At 38.8% G+C, this 18,872-nt stretch overlaps 3 protein-coding genes across 3 annotated transcripts; 1 reads left to right on the forward strand and 2 right to left on the reverse strand.

The window, feature by feature from the left end:
* The first annotated feature begins 859 nt into the window (after positions 1-859).
* LOC117488745 (bcl-2-related ovarian killer protein homolog A-like) lies at positions 860-9,743 on the forward strand. The gene is made up of 5 exons (XM_034137818.1): positions 860-1,142; positions 1,662-2,004; positions 3,725-3,853; positions 7,677-7,840; positions 8,718-9,743. Exons 2-5 carry the CDS (start codon positions 1,782-1,784, stop codon positions 8,841-8,843), a joined length of 642 nt encoding a protein of 213 aa, XP_033993709.1. The 5' UTR covers positions 860-1,142; positions 1,662-1,781; the 3' UTR covers positions 8,844-9,743.
* A 213-nt stretch (positions 9,744-9,956) lies between these two features.
* On the reverse strand, positions 9,957-13,350 carry thap4 (THAP domain containing 4). Its single transcript, XM_034137454.1, has 5 exons — positions 13,183-13,350; positions 11,764-11,917; positions 11,487-11,596; positions 11,070-11,173; positions 9,957-10,917 (listed from the first exon to the last, which is right to left on the reverse strand). The coding sequence occupies exons 1-5, from the start codon at positions 13,205-13,207 to the stop codon at positions 10,801-10,803; spliced, it is 510 nt and encodes a 169-aa protein (XP_033993345.1). The 5' UTR covers positions 13,208-13,350; the 3' UTR covers positions 9,957-10,800.
* A 98-nt stretch (positions 13,351-13,448) lies between these two features.
* Positions 13,449-17,489, reverse strand: agxtb (alanine--glyoxylate and serine--pyruvate aminotransferase b). The gene is made up of 11 exons (XM_034137453.1): positions 17,163-17,489; positions 16,619-16,811; positions 15,926-15,990; positions 15,679-15,779; positions 15,515-15,585; positions 15,332-15,416; positions 15,115-15,213; positions 14,955-15,024; positions 14,409-14,504; positions 14,149-14,277; positions 13,449-13,813 (listed from the first exon to the last, which is right to left on the reverse strand). The coding sequence occupies exons 1-11, from the start codon at positions 17,433-17,435 to the stop codon at positions 13,706-13,708; spliced, it is 1,290 nt and encodes a 429-aa protein (XP_033993344.1). The 5' UTR covers positions 17,436-17,489; the 3' UTR covers positions 13,449-13,705.
* Positions 17,490-18,872: the final 1,383 nt, after the last annotated feature.

Below are 18,872 nucleotides of genomic sequence, written 5' to 3' on the forward strand. Positions count from 1 at the left end.
AATAACTATGATATTTTTTGCATAATCACATATCAGAATTAGTATCATTTTGGATTGACATATTGATAATATAACACACCTGAAATAGAGGGAAATCAAACGTCTGAATGAGTCCTTAAACATTGTTTATAACAGCTTTTCTCTTTTGACTGACCTTATTTTTCCTTTTTCTGACGTTGTAGAATACATGATCAAATATTTTGACAGCACCTTTCAAAACAAAAGCTTCATTTTATTTTTGACTTAATAAGAAAATTACAAAACAACAGCATGTAAAACCCCAATTAAGTGTGTTTTAGTAGGCTACTTTATGTGCAGATCTATATATATCTGCCCTGCATGGGATTAAGGTGAGACACTGTTGGCTGCGGTAAAGAACACGTTGCTCAGGAAGGAGATCATCTCGTTACACCTGCAGACTGCACATGCACCAAGGAATGCTATGTTACTCACTCCTCCATTCACATTTCACAATTGTTACATTTTTGGAAACCAAAAATGTTCTTATAGGAAGGCTACAACATGTTCTTTTACGCACAGGAGTGTGGACACAGGATAATCAGTAATAAGTAAAATAACAATAGACACAGGATAATCAGTAAGTAAAATAACAATACAAAAGTGACACAAAATAGGTTATTTCTGAGTGGTTTTCACAGATTTGTGAATGAAAATACAGATGCAGATGATTTACCTCCCTCTCTGTCCGCCGTAGTCAGGTTAGACTGTTTATTTGCTGGAAGGCAAGAAAGCAGGCGTCAAACTCCTCCTCCGGGCTCTTCCTGACTTTGAATCAAACGCTCCTATTGAGCGCCAATAGGAAGGTGGATCTACAGGTAGGCGTCCTCTCACTGCGTCCCTGCGATCAGTCGTTGCTTTCCGGCGAAACAAGTGGACCGAACACAACATGAGCTCTTTGAGGAATAAGACTTGAGGCTAAATTTATCCCGCTGCTTCCTAAATATCTGAAACTGTTTCTTTTCAGAGTTGTCGAGCTGTTTTCCCGTGACTGTTTGGTTCTTTTAGCTGGGATACACTTGACCAGATAGCTGTTAAATGTTTTCTAAATAATTAGGCAAATTGGCAAACCACATTTATCACATCATAAGCGGGGACATCTCAATGTGGACACAACGTTGAATGTAAGTATGATATTGCGTGCAACAGCTCTAAATATTGATAAATCTACCGTGTTTTTTTATTAGATGTTCTCCTTTCATTATGTTGCACTGAAAAACGCCTGCAATATGCATTTTTTAAAAACGTGTTAAGCTTAATTTAGAGGGCTGTTGCTGTCATACTCAAACATATTTCCCTTGTCATCTTGTGGTATCAGCTTGGTATTGCATAACCCAAGAAATGTAGCAATATCTTGACTATCCCACCATGTGACTCACAACAATAACGCCTCCATCATATTCTTATGTAAGGTTCTCTTCTGATTTAGATTATCAGTGTCTGTATCCACCCTTGTGAATGTAAAAAAAGTGTGTATAGCAGGATCAATCTAGATGCTATCATTTTTGCACTAGTGGGTTGAATAAAAGTGTCTTTGTCTCACACCCATTCTGACAGAAACATTTCAAAATGAAGATATGTGAATCATGCATTCAACCAGTTGTCTCTTTCTGCCGCTAAGTCATGTTTTTCTCTCCTCACAGCTGCCATATTGTCCACCTCGTTAAACGTTGTTCCTCTGGGATTAAGAGACAGCACGCTGAGACACAGCTGATCCCTAGAGGTCAGACACTCTCTGACCCAGAATCCCCCCGCAGGAGGACATGGAAGTCCTGCGCCGGTCCTCTGTGTTTGCTGCAGAAGTCCTGGATGTGTTTGACCGATCGTTGTCTGACAAGGAGCTGGTGTCCCAGTCCAAAGCCTTGTGCAGAGACTACATAGTGTCCAGACTCAACCAGAACGGACTGGGATGGTCCAAAACTGAACTCAACCTCTCTCCCTCAAACGCAACGCTTGCTGAGGTTTCTTTGGTGCTTCTCTGCCTCGGTAAGAGAAACCTAAAGATATGTTGAGTCTCAGAAAAAAGTGAATTCCAAGATATCTTAGAGCAACATGTGTGCACATTGGTGCCTTGGTTGTTATTTCTTTGTGTACTTTGAACCTCTAACACCCAGGATATAGTTAAAATAAGACAAAGTGGTTTGGTCATAATTCTTTTAACTAGATCAGAAAAGCGCAGCACAGCAAACACTGCACAGTAAAACTCCCTAGACACTCCCTTGTAACGACACAGCCTTCTAACACCTAACAATAAAGTCCAAGCGTTTGTCAGCGAGTCAAAAATGACACATAGTCTTAAGCCATTTAAACTTTTTTATTTATACCTAGTGTTGAAAGTAGAAGGATCACAACAAATTAGGGAGAGCGGTCAGAGGACATTCTGGTTTATTGTCAATGTCTTAACCACAGACCACATCATTTTTTTAATAGAACGATTAAGATTGAAAATGTGTTTATTTATTTTTATAATATTACGATATTCTTTTAATCCGATAAATCCACATTGAAATATGCCTGCTGGTTTTAAAAACATTAACCAACAGAATAAAGTGAGAGATCCCTTTTTTGTGGAGCGAACTGTTGCAACATGAAATAAAATAAGGGGAGCAAGAAAATGATCCACTTTTAAACATGAACGTTTTGGATTTACGACTTTGCAAAAGTTAGTTTGAGTGTCCTCTTGGAAAAATAACAGGACATTACAGTACTGAAAACTCTCAAAATAACGTTTATTGTATGTTTTTCTTAGAGCATTATAAGTTGGCTTCAAAATGATAGACTTTGATGTTTTGTACCCTTATATAGTGAGATCTCAGCCGGAAGCCAGTGTGACGGTGATATGATCACTGCTCTTGGGTCAAAAGCAGAGATGCTAATCTACTTTTAGATAAAAGTAGGCTGAGAGCTGCGATGACTCAACAGAGCTGGAATACACCATTGACAACATAAAATATGAACAAGTAGAAGGAAAATAACTCTTTAGATATGACTTTAAATGATTTCCACTAGTGCTGAACAATTATTCTGAATGTTATTGAAATCTCAAATCGGACAAGTGCATTGTATCTACATCCCAGGAAGCGCAATTTGTTTAAGGGAACATATGTGTAAAAATGCTCTACCAAATGAAATGTTATGGTGCACATATTATTCTAAAGACATGAGAAATAATCTCTCGTTGGTACAGATCCTATCAATAAGTCACATCATGATTATTTTTGTATATGTTTTTCAATGAAAATGAGAATAATGATTCACATTCACCTCCAATATTGTGAATCGTATCACAAATGCACAATCGGTCATAATAATTGCAATATATATAGATCTGTTTAACCAGATTATTCACTCCTAGTTTTCACTGCACTGTTGATCATTTTCAAACTCTGATAAGCTCGGTTCAGAGGATGAGAGAAAGAGATGTCTTTGTATGTATGGATATCTAGAACAAATTGATTACATGTGGAGGACTTGAATCAGTTAACACAGCAGCTAAAGTGCCCAGAGTCCTATTTTGGTGAGATAAGTCTTACTTTGAACATCCTAACATCAGAGTCACTCTACTATCGGACCAGTCAAATAGTTTGAATCAGTGTAAAGGTTGTTTAAAAGCTTGTTTAACCCAGACATTTAAACAATCGGTTTACACAGACTTTTAATGCTTCTCTCTCTTATTGTGTGTCTGTGCTCCCTCTCTGTTACCTAGGCGACGAGCTGGAGTGTATACAGCCCAGTTTGTACAGGAACGTGGCGCGGCAGCTCAACATCTCTGTTGCCATGGAGAACATGGTTTCAGATGCCTTCATCGGAGTGGCGACAGAGATCTTCTCAACAGGTACACGGCTGTTGCTGAAGGTGATGATGATGTAGCAGACTGTACGTTATCCAAACTAAACATGGAGGCTGTGCTCAACATCGCATTCTAACTTACTGCATAGCACACCCTCAATCTGCATGTACTGCATACTAAACTAAAGATTAAGTATGCCATTACCAACAGACTGTTCACACGGAAGTATCAATCAATGCGCCTTATGAGGAAAGAAAGAAAGACATTATTTTTTTGATACAATTCAGGGTGTTACATTACACGCATAGTTTTATACACATGAACAAATATACAAACAGGACCACATGCATTAGTGTGGCAGAGCATCCGGGAGCATTTGGGGGTTTGATGCCTTGCTCAAGCAGTACCCAGATGGCGAACTGGTCCCTCTCCAGCTATCAGTTCACACTGTATTTTTTTGGTCCGATCAGGACTTGAACTAATTTCCGGAGCCAAGTCCCTCCCGTCGTCAGAAGTAGGTTTTGAACCGATGCCTCCATTTGTCTGTCCTCGAGTGTGGCACCTTAGACCGCTCGGCCATCCTGACACAACATTGTGATCCAAGCTTTGTCCTTTATCACAAATGCATATGCAGGCTTAGTGTTAAATTAGTAGGCTCCAGTTCATTTTTATATGTAACTTTACCTGGACATACTTGCCATTATTCGTAATGATTACTATTGATTTTCAACCGCCTGCCTCGCAGCCATTGCATATTAGATGCAATGCATTTTGGGGTTTGTTTGGTATCTTAACTAAGCTCACGGAGCATTTCACACATACACAAAATCCAAACACCAAGCGCAGTTGGAATGTATTACATACTCAATTTTTCGTCTTAAGCATCATAACTAGTATGTTATTTGGATACAGAGCTGTAGTCTTCAGCCAGCACAGGAAGTGGTTTACACTTCCACATAGTCTGTGACTGTTGATGAGGGCCGTTACTGTGATTTAACAGGTGTGACTCTGCAGTTTCCATCAGCCTCTTTTGGCTGCGAGGTGCTTTTAGTGAGAGTGAGTGGCTGTGAATCATAAGTAGGTGGAGTGAGACTTCATTTAAAAGCACATAATAGCTCCCACTGATTTTTGGGATCTCTAAGTTTAGACACTGATTTGTTTGTGGGTATGGAGTTTCATGAATTAAAGTATTCTGCCTTATTTTGAGAACATAAAGATATTCTTCTTTACACAAAACTGCCCACTTTTGGTCCTGAATCAGGTCTAAATATCTGATATGCATCATAATATAAAGAACACACCACCATATGCATATATGTATACTTTTATGCAATGGAAACGGTGGAATCTGCGTTCCATCACAGTCCCTAACATCCAACATCATAGGTTTACTTTTAGTGCAATCGGCTCAAAAGCTTTTACATTAGCTTGAATCGGTACAATAAAATGTGCTTGCAGGGTTTTAAAATGAATACAATAATTACATGTTATATTTTAGGCAGTCTACCCTACTTTTATCAATATTATATATATATATATATATATATATATATATATATATATATATATTACAGTCCTAGGGATCAAGTTATATTTTGATACCTATTATATTTGATGAGTATTTTGACAAAGATGGGAGGTGAGCATGTTGAAGTATCATCCAAATGTACCACAGCCTATAAAAGTTGATGGAAAGTGCATCTCAACTCGCTGAAATTGGTTGTTGGTCGGATATCCGGCATTTGTTTCACTTGGTAGAGTAACCATAATGTATTCTTTCTTTACTAAACTACACCCTGTGATTTCCTCTTCATGTCCCATTGTTCTGATCTTTCCTCAGTCTTGGTCTTGAGAGATGCCTTTGGTTTGGTTGGTCTAGTCACGTCTCGACTTGTGTGTGTGCTGGCTCTTGGACTTCTTTCAAGTTGTCTTGACAACAGATCTGCTTTGTTCACTAAATAAAGTACCACTGACATTTTGAAGTATTCAAATAAAGAGTGACCTTCTGTCCTCAGTATGGGCCTTTGGGAGAGATTAGAGGGTCTGGCCGCTGTGTAAATAGTCATGTTTCCAGGAAAGATACAAAATTGATCCGCTTTTTATAATTGTCATGCATTGCTAAACTTATCCTTGTTTAGACGTCACAAGGAGGACATTTTTGGAAAAAGCGTGGGATTCCTCCTGAAGAATAACAAACTAGTGAACCCAGGCTGCTCCAGCCTTCTGGGAAGGGTTGGAACCTGAATATAAATAGAAAAATGCATCTTGTTTCTCCCGCTGTACGGAATTTGCTCTATAAAGTGTCTCTGTCATTCTTCACTATGAACGTGCTTAACATGACCACAATAAAGGATAAACCAGTGAATCTACATATCAAACCACATGTTTCTTTATAGAGGCGGTTAAGCGGCCATCTGCACTGTGGTGTCCCTCAGTAAAATTAACACTGCTTGTCTCTCATCCATCTATCTTCGCCTGCCTCCCACTTCTGTTCTTCCGCTTTCCGCCCTCCTCCAGGTTTATCCCTGACTATCTTGTCTCTATTCTTGGCCTGTTTCTCAGTAGGGAGCGTTATGTGACGTCCTCTGACAGCTTTCATGGACAGTTATCTCATTTAATCTTGGCCAGAGCTCGCTCTATCCCCTGACACTGTAGGTCAGCCATGACAATGCATGCTGGCCTAAGGAGACTAATGCCATTAGGCCCTGCACTGCATCACTGACGGTCGTTATAACATCCCAGCTGCCATGGAAACTGAACCTAGAAATGGCTCAATGCCATTAATTATCAGATTGTTTAGGTTGAAAGAGGGACAAAGAATGTTCCTTTTTCAGCTTTATGACTGCTTCTCAGTGGTGAATGCGAAATCATTTCTGAACCCGTCCACCTCCCCATAGCAGAAACTGCGTCAGTGTTCGCCCACATCCATGCAAAGGCAACACAATCTCACACTTTTTAATTTATAACTGGCTGGAAAGACGTCTTATCAGCTACATTAACGCAAATGCACTGGTTTGTTGACTTAAACCTCGTATTTACAGTCTGTTTCAGTACAAAGTACACCAACTGCCTCCCATGCTTCATGTCAGGTCACAGAATATGTAACCTTCCTAAGACCGGGTCATTCATTTTTGTCCTCTTTTGGAGACGTGACACTGAGGCCATTATTTCAACCCCCATTACAGGCAGTTTATTGCAGTCCTAATGTACCGTGAAACACACTTCCTGGGCGTTTTAGTAATGTAACAAACATGGGGGTGTGACCAACATTACACGCTGTTTCATTTCAAATTAGTAGGAGTTAAATGGTCAAAATTACAAATTTACTTGCATTTGGGCAATTAAAGAACATACATTTTAAGTAATAACAATAGAACAGATGAGGGAAGAAAAAATGAAAGAGATTAGGTTATTTATTACAGTAAACATAATGTCATGCAATTTAAGTTTACAGTTAACTGAAATTAAGCCAATAAATAAGAAAAGCAAATTGAATAAAATATCTAAATTATCAAACCTATTTTTTTTGTTCACAAGAGGCTAGAGGAGATGGGTGTTGACTAGGATTTGCACCCAAGAGAACAGGAAAACAAAGTGTTTATGTTGGTGTAAATAAAGCAGTTTATTGATAACAGTCAGGAAACACTGCCTCCATGGAGGATAGACGCTCAGGGCTTCACGATATTGTAGTGAGATATTTTTTGCTTCTTACTTATCAAACAACTGCTGTGTGACCGCAAGACAAAATCACTGTTTTGTAAATATCTGAAGCAAAAAAAGATGCCTATCAGAAAAGCTTCCCTATTCATAGATGTAAAACAAAAGACATAACACATAACCGGGTGATGTGTGTTCTGTTCTGCTGCAGGTATAACATGGGGTAAGGTGGTGGCCATGTTTGCAGTAGCCGGAGCCCTGGCAGTGGATTGTGTCCGAAACGGTTACCCCACCACCGTGCACATCATAGTGGACAGTCTGGGACAGTTCGTCCGCAAGTTCCTGGCTCCCTGGCTGAAGAGACGGGGAGGATGGGTAGGTGCACTAGCTTTTCCCCTGATCTTTATATGATGAATGCTGCTGTATTAGGATGTTACTGAGACTTTTGGTGGAAATATTTAATTAAAATCAAACAATTTAACATCTGAGAAAGTAAGAAATGCACTGTTTACATCTTGTTTTTTGGGTTTAAATTTGCAAAAACGTTTGTTGAAGCTAGATGACTGATAATGTTATCTTGTTCATGGATCAGAGCTCACTTTGCTTTCACAAGCTCTGAGTCAGAGGGGAGTTGCATAAAATGAGAAGCTCGCTCAGAAAGGCCCAGTTATGGGTTTGAATATGTAGCTTTTTCATACATACCGTTGCTTCCTGTTGGCTGATCTGATACTAATACTTGCAGTTCATTTGTTTCTATTGCCCTCTTTTGGTAAAAAGGAGTACAAAAATGTGCTTATATAAGTTTTTTCATGCTCAAATAAGATCAGACATACTGTAAATCATTTGTTTTCTATGAGCAAACTAAAACAGAAGGCAGCAACCCAATGATTACAAAAAAATGGAAAATAAGTCAGCTCACCTCTGAACAATTTGTGATGTACCTGTCAGTCAATTATCTGGTGAATTCAATTTGTATTTTTGAGTAATAGCTGCACAACTTACACCGTTTTCATCAGCCTCAGGTTTACTTTGTGAGAATAGTTATAATAAAAACATGTTAGCCAAGTCTCGCCTTTATTTTCACCACTGGAGGGCTGCCTTGTTCCTGAATGTGTTTTGGGGAAGGAGTTTCCCCTGATAGTTCACCTGGTTCCTGGAAATTATATTTGAATTTAGATTTTTTTTAAAACACAGTAAATATGTGTAGGTATTTGTAGTCCATTTTTTAAAAGTATGAATTTCCTTTCATTAGGCGGAGATGACGAAATGTGTGGTGAAGAAGGATCTCACCCCTGAGCACCACTGGCTGTCGTCTGCCATCGAGTCCCTGAAGTATTTCCTCACTACAATGTACGTGTACATCATGAAGGAACCATGAATCAGCACAGGAGTCATCATCATTGTTTTAAATGACATTGGGTGGGTCGGAGATGGTTCGTGCCTGTGTGCAGATGTCAGTCTGCTGAATGACCATCGACAAATGTTTCATCAGCATCGTGTTTGTGTCATCTCAGTTTCCGATAAGTGATTTCTCTTCATCCAAAGAGTTGTCACTCAAGAGCATAAATGGCATTGAATTAAGTTTGTGTCACTCCACCTCTTCTGCATACTTTCACACTGCTTACACTGGTGCGGTAGACACCTCCAGTGTTGTAACTGTAAAGTGTGATGGTGTTCAGGTTGAATGTGAGGTCTTTTGCACTCCTGAGATAAAACGTTCAATGCTTTGATTTGGTGTTTGTCTCAGAGAATTAACCTGAATGAATATTTTGAGGTGAAAGCCTCATTTGAAACGAAAATCTGTGCTCAGCTGGCTGGGTCTCGTGAGTTTTCCTAGTGTGAAAAGGCCTGCTATCACATGATGAAGCTAAGGTGTTTCAACAGCAATCAATTCTTTGATTTACACTATTGTACTTCACCAAAGCACAAGCAGTGTCTCTTCCCAAATACTACAAAACCTGCTGCTGCAATTCCACACATCGTTGACCAAGAAATGTTGGGTCTCATTTTTGGCCAAAGAACTTAAGGACACAGGAATGGTATGAACTGTATGCATGTATTTTGGTGAACTTGATTCCTTTTTTGAATCTGTATAAAGTTGTATCTATGATTTGTATTTTCTATATTGAATATGACTTGAAGCCACTGCAGTATAAAGACCACGGCTCTCCAGGATGATTGTGTGGTATGCTTGATGGTTGTAACTTTCAGTGTTAATTTATAAATGTGTCTGAATGTTTTTTCTAAAAAGCTATAATAAACTTAACAAATCTAAACACTTTTGCTTACTTTGTTTATTCTTTGATGCTACTACCCACTGATTTGACACAGGGGTTTAAAGGTGGGTTCTTGTTGCATGTCATAGTCATATCACAACAATCCCCCCCTCGTTTACTGAAGGCTATAAAATGCTCCAAAAAAGTCCAAGAAGCGATCAAGAGGATTAAAAACATTAAGATATTAAAGTAAATGAAGACAAAGTCAAATGAAATAAGTCAAATAACTTTTCTTTTTAATGCAACCCGTGTGAGAACATCTATATTTATGAACCTGTCCACTGACAGACATAAACCAAACAAACACGTAAATGACACTCAGAATAACTGACTTTTTACACACAAAACCCTTTCCATTCACTCCAGCAGGACAGCAGTTACTTTAGCTTTACATTTTAACTTAGTGCAATGAAAGTTCAAGACATGAGAACACAGCACAACATTAGTTCATCAGTGCTTTATAAGCTGACCAGCTCCAAGAATAAATATCCAGACAATATATATAAATATACCGTAAGCACCTGTACTCAGCCAAGGCCATTAAGTGCAAATAATAATACATTTATTTTTTAATAAATCTTCCCAGTGGAGTTTTATACCTGTAGTTTCTGGTTTAACTCTATTTCAGTAATCGACAGGTGATGGTAATGTACTGAGATATACAGCAGAATGCCAGCAAATGCAGGGAAGAAGAAGACTGGTTGCTCTTTACCATGGCTGTAAATAATGAAATACCTTGTTCTATGAGGAAGGAGATGTGCTTTGTTAAACCTCATGAACACACACACGGTGTTTGAAACTGAATGTAATCATAATGTGTGTTTGTTCATAAGAAAACTCCACAGGGCTTTTTACATTTTTGAATATAACTCTACACGTTTCTCACTGTAATGCCTGACTCTCGGTTATTGTATGTAATGCAATAATACACACCCTACCCCAAGCTGTTTTAAATGATTCGTTGACTTAACAGTGATTTTTCATCATGCCCTATTTCAGCAACATTTGTCTTTCCTGACCAAAATACTGCTATTATAAGAAGCCCAGCAGCCTGTTGGGTTATGATGACCGACGGTAGGTGATGTGCAAGTGCTGCATCAGAGGCTGGTTGTCTGTTGCCATGGAAACGCTCTGCTCCAGCCTCCCATCTGATCGGAGCTGAATCACTCGAGAAATCTGAAGAGTGCGGGCGAGGACATCGGCACAAAAGGAAGCATAAATCATTTATTGAATAAAACAAGTTATGTTTTGTTGATGCTTTTTGGACTGTGTGTGGGCAGTAGTTAATATGAATTATTAATGATGCAGGATCAGAGAACCAGTTTTACCTTCTGCACATGTGGCTCTCTGGCGAAGGAGGTCCGGGCCACCGCCTGGCTCTGAAGGTTCAGCTGCTGCCCGGTCAGATCCCCCTCCTCAATCTCCACCAGACCTGCACATAAAGACACACTGGTCTCAAAACATGTGTGAAGTCACAGGAAGTTAGCGCTTAAAAATTCACTATATGCACAATTTTAAGTTTAGTTTATGAGAAAAATGTATCTCTCTATGTCATGTCTGGAATATATCTCTTCACTAATGCCTTGAGTCACCTCTTATATTTATATATTCAATTTAACCTTACAATTGCCTCAGAAAATACTTACACATCAGGCCTTTGCACATCTGAGTGATTTCAAAATCACCACATATAACAGAAATACAATACAAAACAAGGGTACATCCAGCAACATGAATGTAACCACCTGAGTTCTGTGCGATGATGAACGCCACTCTGTTAGTTCCCGGCTGCATTCGAATGAAACCACACTCCCTGTGCATGGGCTTTTTGGTCTCTGCATGGAAGGCGTTAAACCTGTCAAACAAAATAAGAACGAGAAATTAATAAAACGTCTGTTAACAGGATGCACATTTCCTAAGGTAAGATGTAAACAAAGAGTTGAGAGAATAAACCAGAGAGGGCCTCAAAACAAAATGTTTCAGCTTAGTGTTACATTTCTAAATTCTCCCAGAGTTACCTACGTGAAGTTGATGACTGGTTGTCCCACATGGCTGAAGTTCAGTGTCTCTATGTAGTGGAAAGGTTTTATGGAGGGAAAATTGCCCTCACCAGGTTCATCCGACTCCCAGGTACCCAGAAGCCAGTCGAGGGCGAGGAGGGCTTGGTTCAACTCCACTGATGGTAAAAAACATCATAATCATGAAATAATATCATCAAACGCTCCATTATCATGAAAACAGAGAACAGATTCAATCAATATCAGGTGGTGATGGGTGATGCCACAAATAAGAATACACTAATATACTGTAACTCAGCATGTCATTCATTTTGAATGAACTTTTAATCAAACAAACACAATGTTATACAATTGGGAGTGAAAAAACAGACCAGAGTAACACCTTTAAAACACCAAGATAACAAATCAAAAGACTCTTAATAATTTCTCCTTAAAGCGTTTATTTTTCCATTAATTCTATTTTTTTCTTTTGTTTAAATGTATCTAATTGTCTTCTGATCAAAGTGTAGGCTATCTCTCCTTGTCATTCACTTTTATGTAAAGCATAAAACAACTGTTGCATTTTGTGCTGGAAATGTAGAATAGAAACGAGAACTCTTACTATAGTTATAACAATATTGCCTGGACTGCATCCTATTCAGGTGGGTTTTTTATATTATTTAAATGGTGTAATCCCAATGTCTTTGATTTACACATTTTGCTGACAATGTCACCAGAATCTGAACAGTATACACATGGTTATATTAACCTTCATGGCAGAGCTTTTAAGTAACTGGAGAATGTGAAATAAAAGAGCCCCCTAAACGTATATTCCTGCAACAGGGAGGGAAGAAAATGTGAATTAGATGCAAGGAAGAGTCCTAATAAAAATGCACTATATACACTGTATGTGCTGCAGCTCTCCCATTCTAACGGTAGGTGGCGATGGAGCGAAGGACATTTGGCAGAAACCAGAAGAAGACTCTTCAGAGGAAGGTGAATGTTTTGTTCAACACTCATATCAATAATATAAGTAACACTTTGCAAAAAACACGCATTTATCACAGCAACATTTCGCGACGTTTTGATTCGCAGACCACAACATAACCCATTTAAAAGTCAGAGTACTAAAACAACGTCTCCACCTGTCCCTGGTTGGTTTACTATCACGGAATTAAGCTACTTTCGGTTGTTAAAGCTCACTGATATCCTAAATTCAATGGTAAGCTTGATGTAAAAACTGTCACAAACCTCAGGACAAATGTAACGTTTCACTTTGATCATTTTCTGTAAATTATTGCTCTAAAAAGCTGCCGAATTATTTTTTAGTAACGTTACTGCAAGGTATCATTTGATCCCTGCGACATTGCAGCGTGAACCTACATTTGACATTGATTCTAATATGTGTATAATATAATATTATAAATGTTAACCATTGTCCTACCTGTCTGATTTGCAGGACACGTCATTTTATAATCCAAATTGCAGTCAACAGACTCTAAAGCGAGTATAAATCAGGCAGAAGTACTAACACACCTGCTCTATTATGTCACGTAATAAACTGCGACAGTGTTGTTAATCACTTTTATATACGGCTATCACAGAAGGGAATCCTGGGTAATGTAGTTCTGAAGGTTAAGCACATTTATAGACTTTTGACCATGCTTTTGACATTTGTACTGTTATCACACATTAAGGCAGGAAAATTAGTGTTTGATAAATTAAAGCACACTTTATTGACAGCTTTCAGTGCACTGAGAGTGGAACATAAATGAAAACATCTGCTCCTTTATTTCTAAACTAGTCTACTTACGAAAGGCCCATTGCCTTAGGTTTCATAACATCTCTACCGTCAAAAGCACAGAAACATGCAGAACCAATGCGCTGTTCCAGGTTTCTAGCGTTTTCGGGACACTTAATGTTTTATTCCTTAATGAATGAGTACAGGGTGAGTGGAGAACGGTCTCTTAAGCCTTGCTCTTTTTGCAGTTCTTCAGAGCGTCTGCCAGGGCATGCAGTGCCATGTCAGCATTGGTCTTCTCGCAGTTGTATCCCATCAATCCAATCCTCATCACCTAATGAAACGAGAGGTGGAAAATGCATTAAAATGACTCAGCAGCATGACTCAGAAAGCTGTAAAGGCTACAAACTGACAACATTGCTCTTGCTATAACTGTTGAATGTGGTTTGATCTTAATGTTTACTTGATTAGAGTATTCTGAATGAGACTATTTCCCTGGTTATGTTTATTTGGGGAGAAATAGTTATCTTTTTAGAGCAACCTGATGCAAAGATGCTGAGATTATTGTGCACATCTACAATCTACAGGTCAGATGATAATGACTAATGTCAAAGGCATACATGTGTCTGTCAACTGTACAGGGTTAAAATATTGACAGCAAGCACCCACCATGTCCATTGAAGGACCCAGGCCCCCAGTCATCTCCATCTGGTGGTGTTTCATGATGTAGGCCAGCAGTTCCCTCCAGTTGTAGCCTTCAGGGATGGCGATGGTGGTGACAGAGGGAAGCCTCAGGTCCTGCAGGATACAACATAACTGTCAGTTGTAGTGCAGTGATATACAGAGCTCCAAACTAATAACTTTTTCGTATCTATATTCTTTAGCGTTTTATATCCAGCGTGTCGTTTTGTTGTTGTTGTCTGTCTCACCCTATCAGGGATGAAGAGCTTGAGGCCCAGGTCCTCCAGTCCCCTGTAAAGGTAGGCTGCCACCTCCTTGTGCTTCTTCCAGGACTCCTCCAGCCCCTAGAGGGAGACAAAGATCAATGGAGGTACGTGAGAATCAGACCAGAAGTTAGAGACACTGCCAAGGCCAAACTACTGCAGTAATAGAGGCTGTGTGCTTTTTCTAGATAAATGAAAACACAACTTCTTTATCACATTTTACAATATATTAAAAAAAGGCAAGATTTGATAAATACTACCTTTTTATTCTACTCCTTTTTTCAGACATGAAGAACCTCTGTTTTTTATTGATAGTTTGCTCTATGTTTTTGCTAGGTATTATAGTTTTATTATCTCACTTATAGTTTTATTTTTTTAATACAAATAAATAAAGAGCATGGTATGCCCCTATCACAGCCCAGAATTTGTATCTGTAACAAACCGGCTTAAGACAAATATAGTGTAGGCCTACGTAAATACATTTTAGATCACATAAACAAAGATACTAATATGTATTTAATGTTCCTTTACCCTCTCAGCAAGAATGGCCAGACTCTCTCTCAGGGCAAAGAATCCAGACACTGGACCGGTGTGGTGGTATCTAAAACCCAGAGCCAACCAAAAAACGTTTCATAATAATACTTTAAGTTAAAATATGGTTTTAGGTGACATGAAACCGTTGTGGACTTACAGTCTGGCTGGTTGGCCATCACAACCCCAGTAGTTGGACAGATATGTCATGTCGAAGAGGTAGGATACTGGTTTTGTTTTCCTGTTAAACATCTTGTGGCTTTGAGGGGTAACAGGGAGACAAATAGATACATGAATGGTCTAACTCTAATAATCCTTGCAGTGGCAGAAATGTATCTCTCAAATCTACAGATGCATGCAGAAAGCCCCCCCCTCACCATGCTCTGTCATTAAAGGAGATGGGTGCTGTGCCAGGAGGCGCGTTCAGAGCCTTCTGAGAACCAGTGTACAGGATGTCAATATCTGGAAGCACAAGAGGCAGATTACATCACGCATAAGCACATTGTAGCAGCTGACAGAATGTGATCTGATGTTATTCATTGTTTTATTTTTAGTCTTACTTTGCTTGTCCATAAAAATTGGTGCTGCACCAAGAGATGCGACTGTGTCAACCAGGAAGAGGCAGTTATGTCTGGGGGAGAGAGGACAGTATAGGGGAAATATTATATTTTATTTGGTCATTTTATGAAAGTGTATGTTTAGGCAGATACATTAGGAGGCTTACTTTCTGCAAATGTCTCCAATGCCGTCTACTGGGTGACAGAGGCCAGCGGAGGACTCTCCATGTGTGAGGAAAAACAGGACGGGCTTGTGTTTTTCTACAGCCTACAGAAAGATGTAGAAGTGAGTTTAATCACATACGTGTTCTTGTTACTTGTACAAGTCACATACAATCACATACAAGTTCTGGTTGAGGTATTAGACATTTGTGTAGTGGTTTATTCTAGCTTTAGTAAATGATAAGTGCCTACCTGTTCAATTTCCTTATTGCTGAAATATCCTCCAGGTGCTTTTACCATTCTATGTACATTGGCACCTAAAAGTGTAAAAACAAATGTCATAATCTGTAATGGATAGAATGAAAGAAAGGTTAAAGAAGTAATCAGATAATCCATCTAAATTAAAGTTGTACTATACAGTTTATCCATAGTCTATCAGTGTATTCAAAAGTTTGCAGGATAATATATTTTTTATATTATTTTTATTTCAAAATATGTATATCATAATATATCATGTAATTTATGCATTAATGTCCTTATCACTTTATTTTTGCAACTAAAGCTGGAGCTCACTCTAATTACTTGAAATACCTATGGATAGTTTTAATAATATATCATCATGGATAAGTTTAATATGTTTTGTAATATTAATCTTGATAAAAAAAAAACACATATTTGTACTATATCATATTTACTTAATTTTTGCCTCAGTTGTAGTGAAGTATAAAGTAGCAGAACATGGACATTATTAGATTAAAGTACTTTAAAACCTAACTTAATCACAGTACTTGAGTAAATGTACTTTGTTACTTTCCACCAATAGAAAGAGAGATAGGTAGAGGAATGCATGGTATAATGCAATGAGTGCACAATCCGTGTAAACGTATGTGTATCTTCTTTGGAGACCCAATTGACGCGTGCGTAAAACCTTGCGTAAAGACGTACCCATTCTTTCTGCAATTTCTGCGACGCGCTCTCCCCAGATACCGTTGACGCCAACGAGCACGCTTTCCCCCGGCTCCACCGTGTTGAACACTGCACACTCCATGGCCGCGTGCCCGGAGCCGCTCATAGCTATAGTCATGTTGTTCTCTGTCTGAAAGATGTACTGGATCCCTCGCTTGATGTCATTCATGATCTGGCGGAGACAATACAAAGTTTGAAATCTCGTTTAGCATTTAATTAGTCAGTTATTGTTACCAACTTGAAGTTATTTCAGTGCATGGGCTATTGATTTGGGATATTATGCAAATATTTATTTGATAACTTTTATAATAAAATCTGAAGAATGTATATTAACATATATGTGTTGCACCACAACAAACCTTCAACTTTAATTTATTTTAAGAAAACTAATATTTCTGTGGTTAAGAAAATATTTCGCAAGTTGTCCTTTATCCTAATCAATGAGCAAGTGTGCACAATTTTAAAATGTAACAATACTAAATGAATTCTGTATACTATTGAGATGTTCAAACAAAGCATTTACCTCATACATTTCTGGATGCAGGTGACCGATAATCGGCCTGCCCTGTGCGGCTAAAATACGTGGAGGAACGTTTGAGGGTCCAGGTCCGAACAGGTAACGCAGTGGAGTCTCCAGCGGCCGGAGCATGCATGCCGGCGGCGGGATGGAAACGGAGGACATGGAGCGGTCCAGTCTGAGCAGCAGAGGCGCGCTCCTGGCGGCCAACGGACCATCGAGGGCCGCTGCTGCCTGCTGGGCGAGCAGCGCGCTCCGGCTGAACAAAGCCCGCTGCATGACTGCTGCTGGTTCCTGAGAGCCTGCTCCGAGTGACTGAGGGAATGAACCTGACCAGGAGTTTTAGGTACATATTTAAAACAAACAGGTCTTTGACCTGTTGGCCAAGGGGCGGTGTGCCTCCCCTCACAGCTAACCCTGCCCTTTAGTTCAGGCTGGGAGACACAATTGGTAAACAAAATACAAAATCATGTTATGAAATATTTTTGTATCCAGCCAAGTGTCAAGCGTCCAAACTTAAAATGTATTCAAGACAAATTAAATAATTTCATAATTTTGTACATGACATCGTTTTGTTGGTTTAGTTTTGGTTAATTATAAAACATATTTAAAATACAGGTAATCATACTTAATATTGGAGATATGTGAAATGGGGAACCTTGGTAAGACTTTTGAAGCTTAAGGAAAGTGGGCTAGAATATTTAATATTGATAAGAAACACATTGTGTTCATTGGAAAATTGCAAGTAATAAACAATAACATTTACAAACTAAACACCAGACTAACAACCCAACAACCCAAGAGAAGACAAAGACCCTAGAAAGAAACTTTAACCAAACTAAATGGTACCTAAACATATTATTATACATCAGTATACATATTTAATGGATTTTAGAGTATAAAGTAACTACTTTAAGGTCATACATCTAGGAAATAGTTCAAAATGTAAGAAAAGTGTTACCAATGCGAACACTCTCCAGTGCGTGTTGGCATTCTTTCTTACAGTTTTGATCCTCCACCACAACTGTTTTTGGGACTTATTGAACTTGATCTCCATGACTGTTGAACATTTGTGGAAAGTTAGGACATGCAGACAGAACTGGTTCAGGTCAGATGCAGGTGGTTTGTTGATTCTGTCTGAGCCAGCACTGCTTTTGTCAAGAGGAGTCTCTTCTCAGAGAGCCAATCTGCTCTTTCAGAGAAGGACACACACACACTCAAACAGACACAAAGTTATTATCTATCGTGCAAATCATCATACATATATGTTTAATGTTCTTTGTGAGGTAAGATTGAAAAGCATCCCCATTCACTTTGTTATTTATTCTCGTTCAAATTAGAGGTTTTTCTTTTTCATACACAAAATAAAATGTCACACAAGGGCCTGAAACGTTTTTTACCCACACAGGTGTCTTTATTCACCTGATTCGGGTGTCAGGTCATCAACGGGTCAACGGGCATCAGAATGAATCATGTTCAATTTTTGTGATGAATCATAATACATTTTCCAACACAAACAGGATTTGGTAGAATATGCAGAATGCATAAATACAGTAAAATCAGATTTCTTTGTTAACCTCTGACCACTTCCGAGTGATCGAAGCGTGTTGTGTCTGAGCTGCTCTGCTGGGATTATGTAACACTTTTACATCATTTTAGTGCCAGGTGTGTACAGACATGAGTAACCCGAATGGGGAGTGTTATTAATGGTATAGG

This window comes from Trematomus bernacchii, unplaced genomic scaffold, assembly GCF_902827165.1.
Source record: "Trematomus bernacchii unplaced genomic scaffold, fTreBer1.1, whole genome shotgun sequence".
Lineage (NCBI taxonomy): Eukaryota > Metazoa > Chordata > Actinopteri > Perciformes > Nototheniidae > Trematomus > Trematomus bernacchii.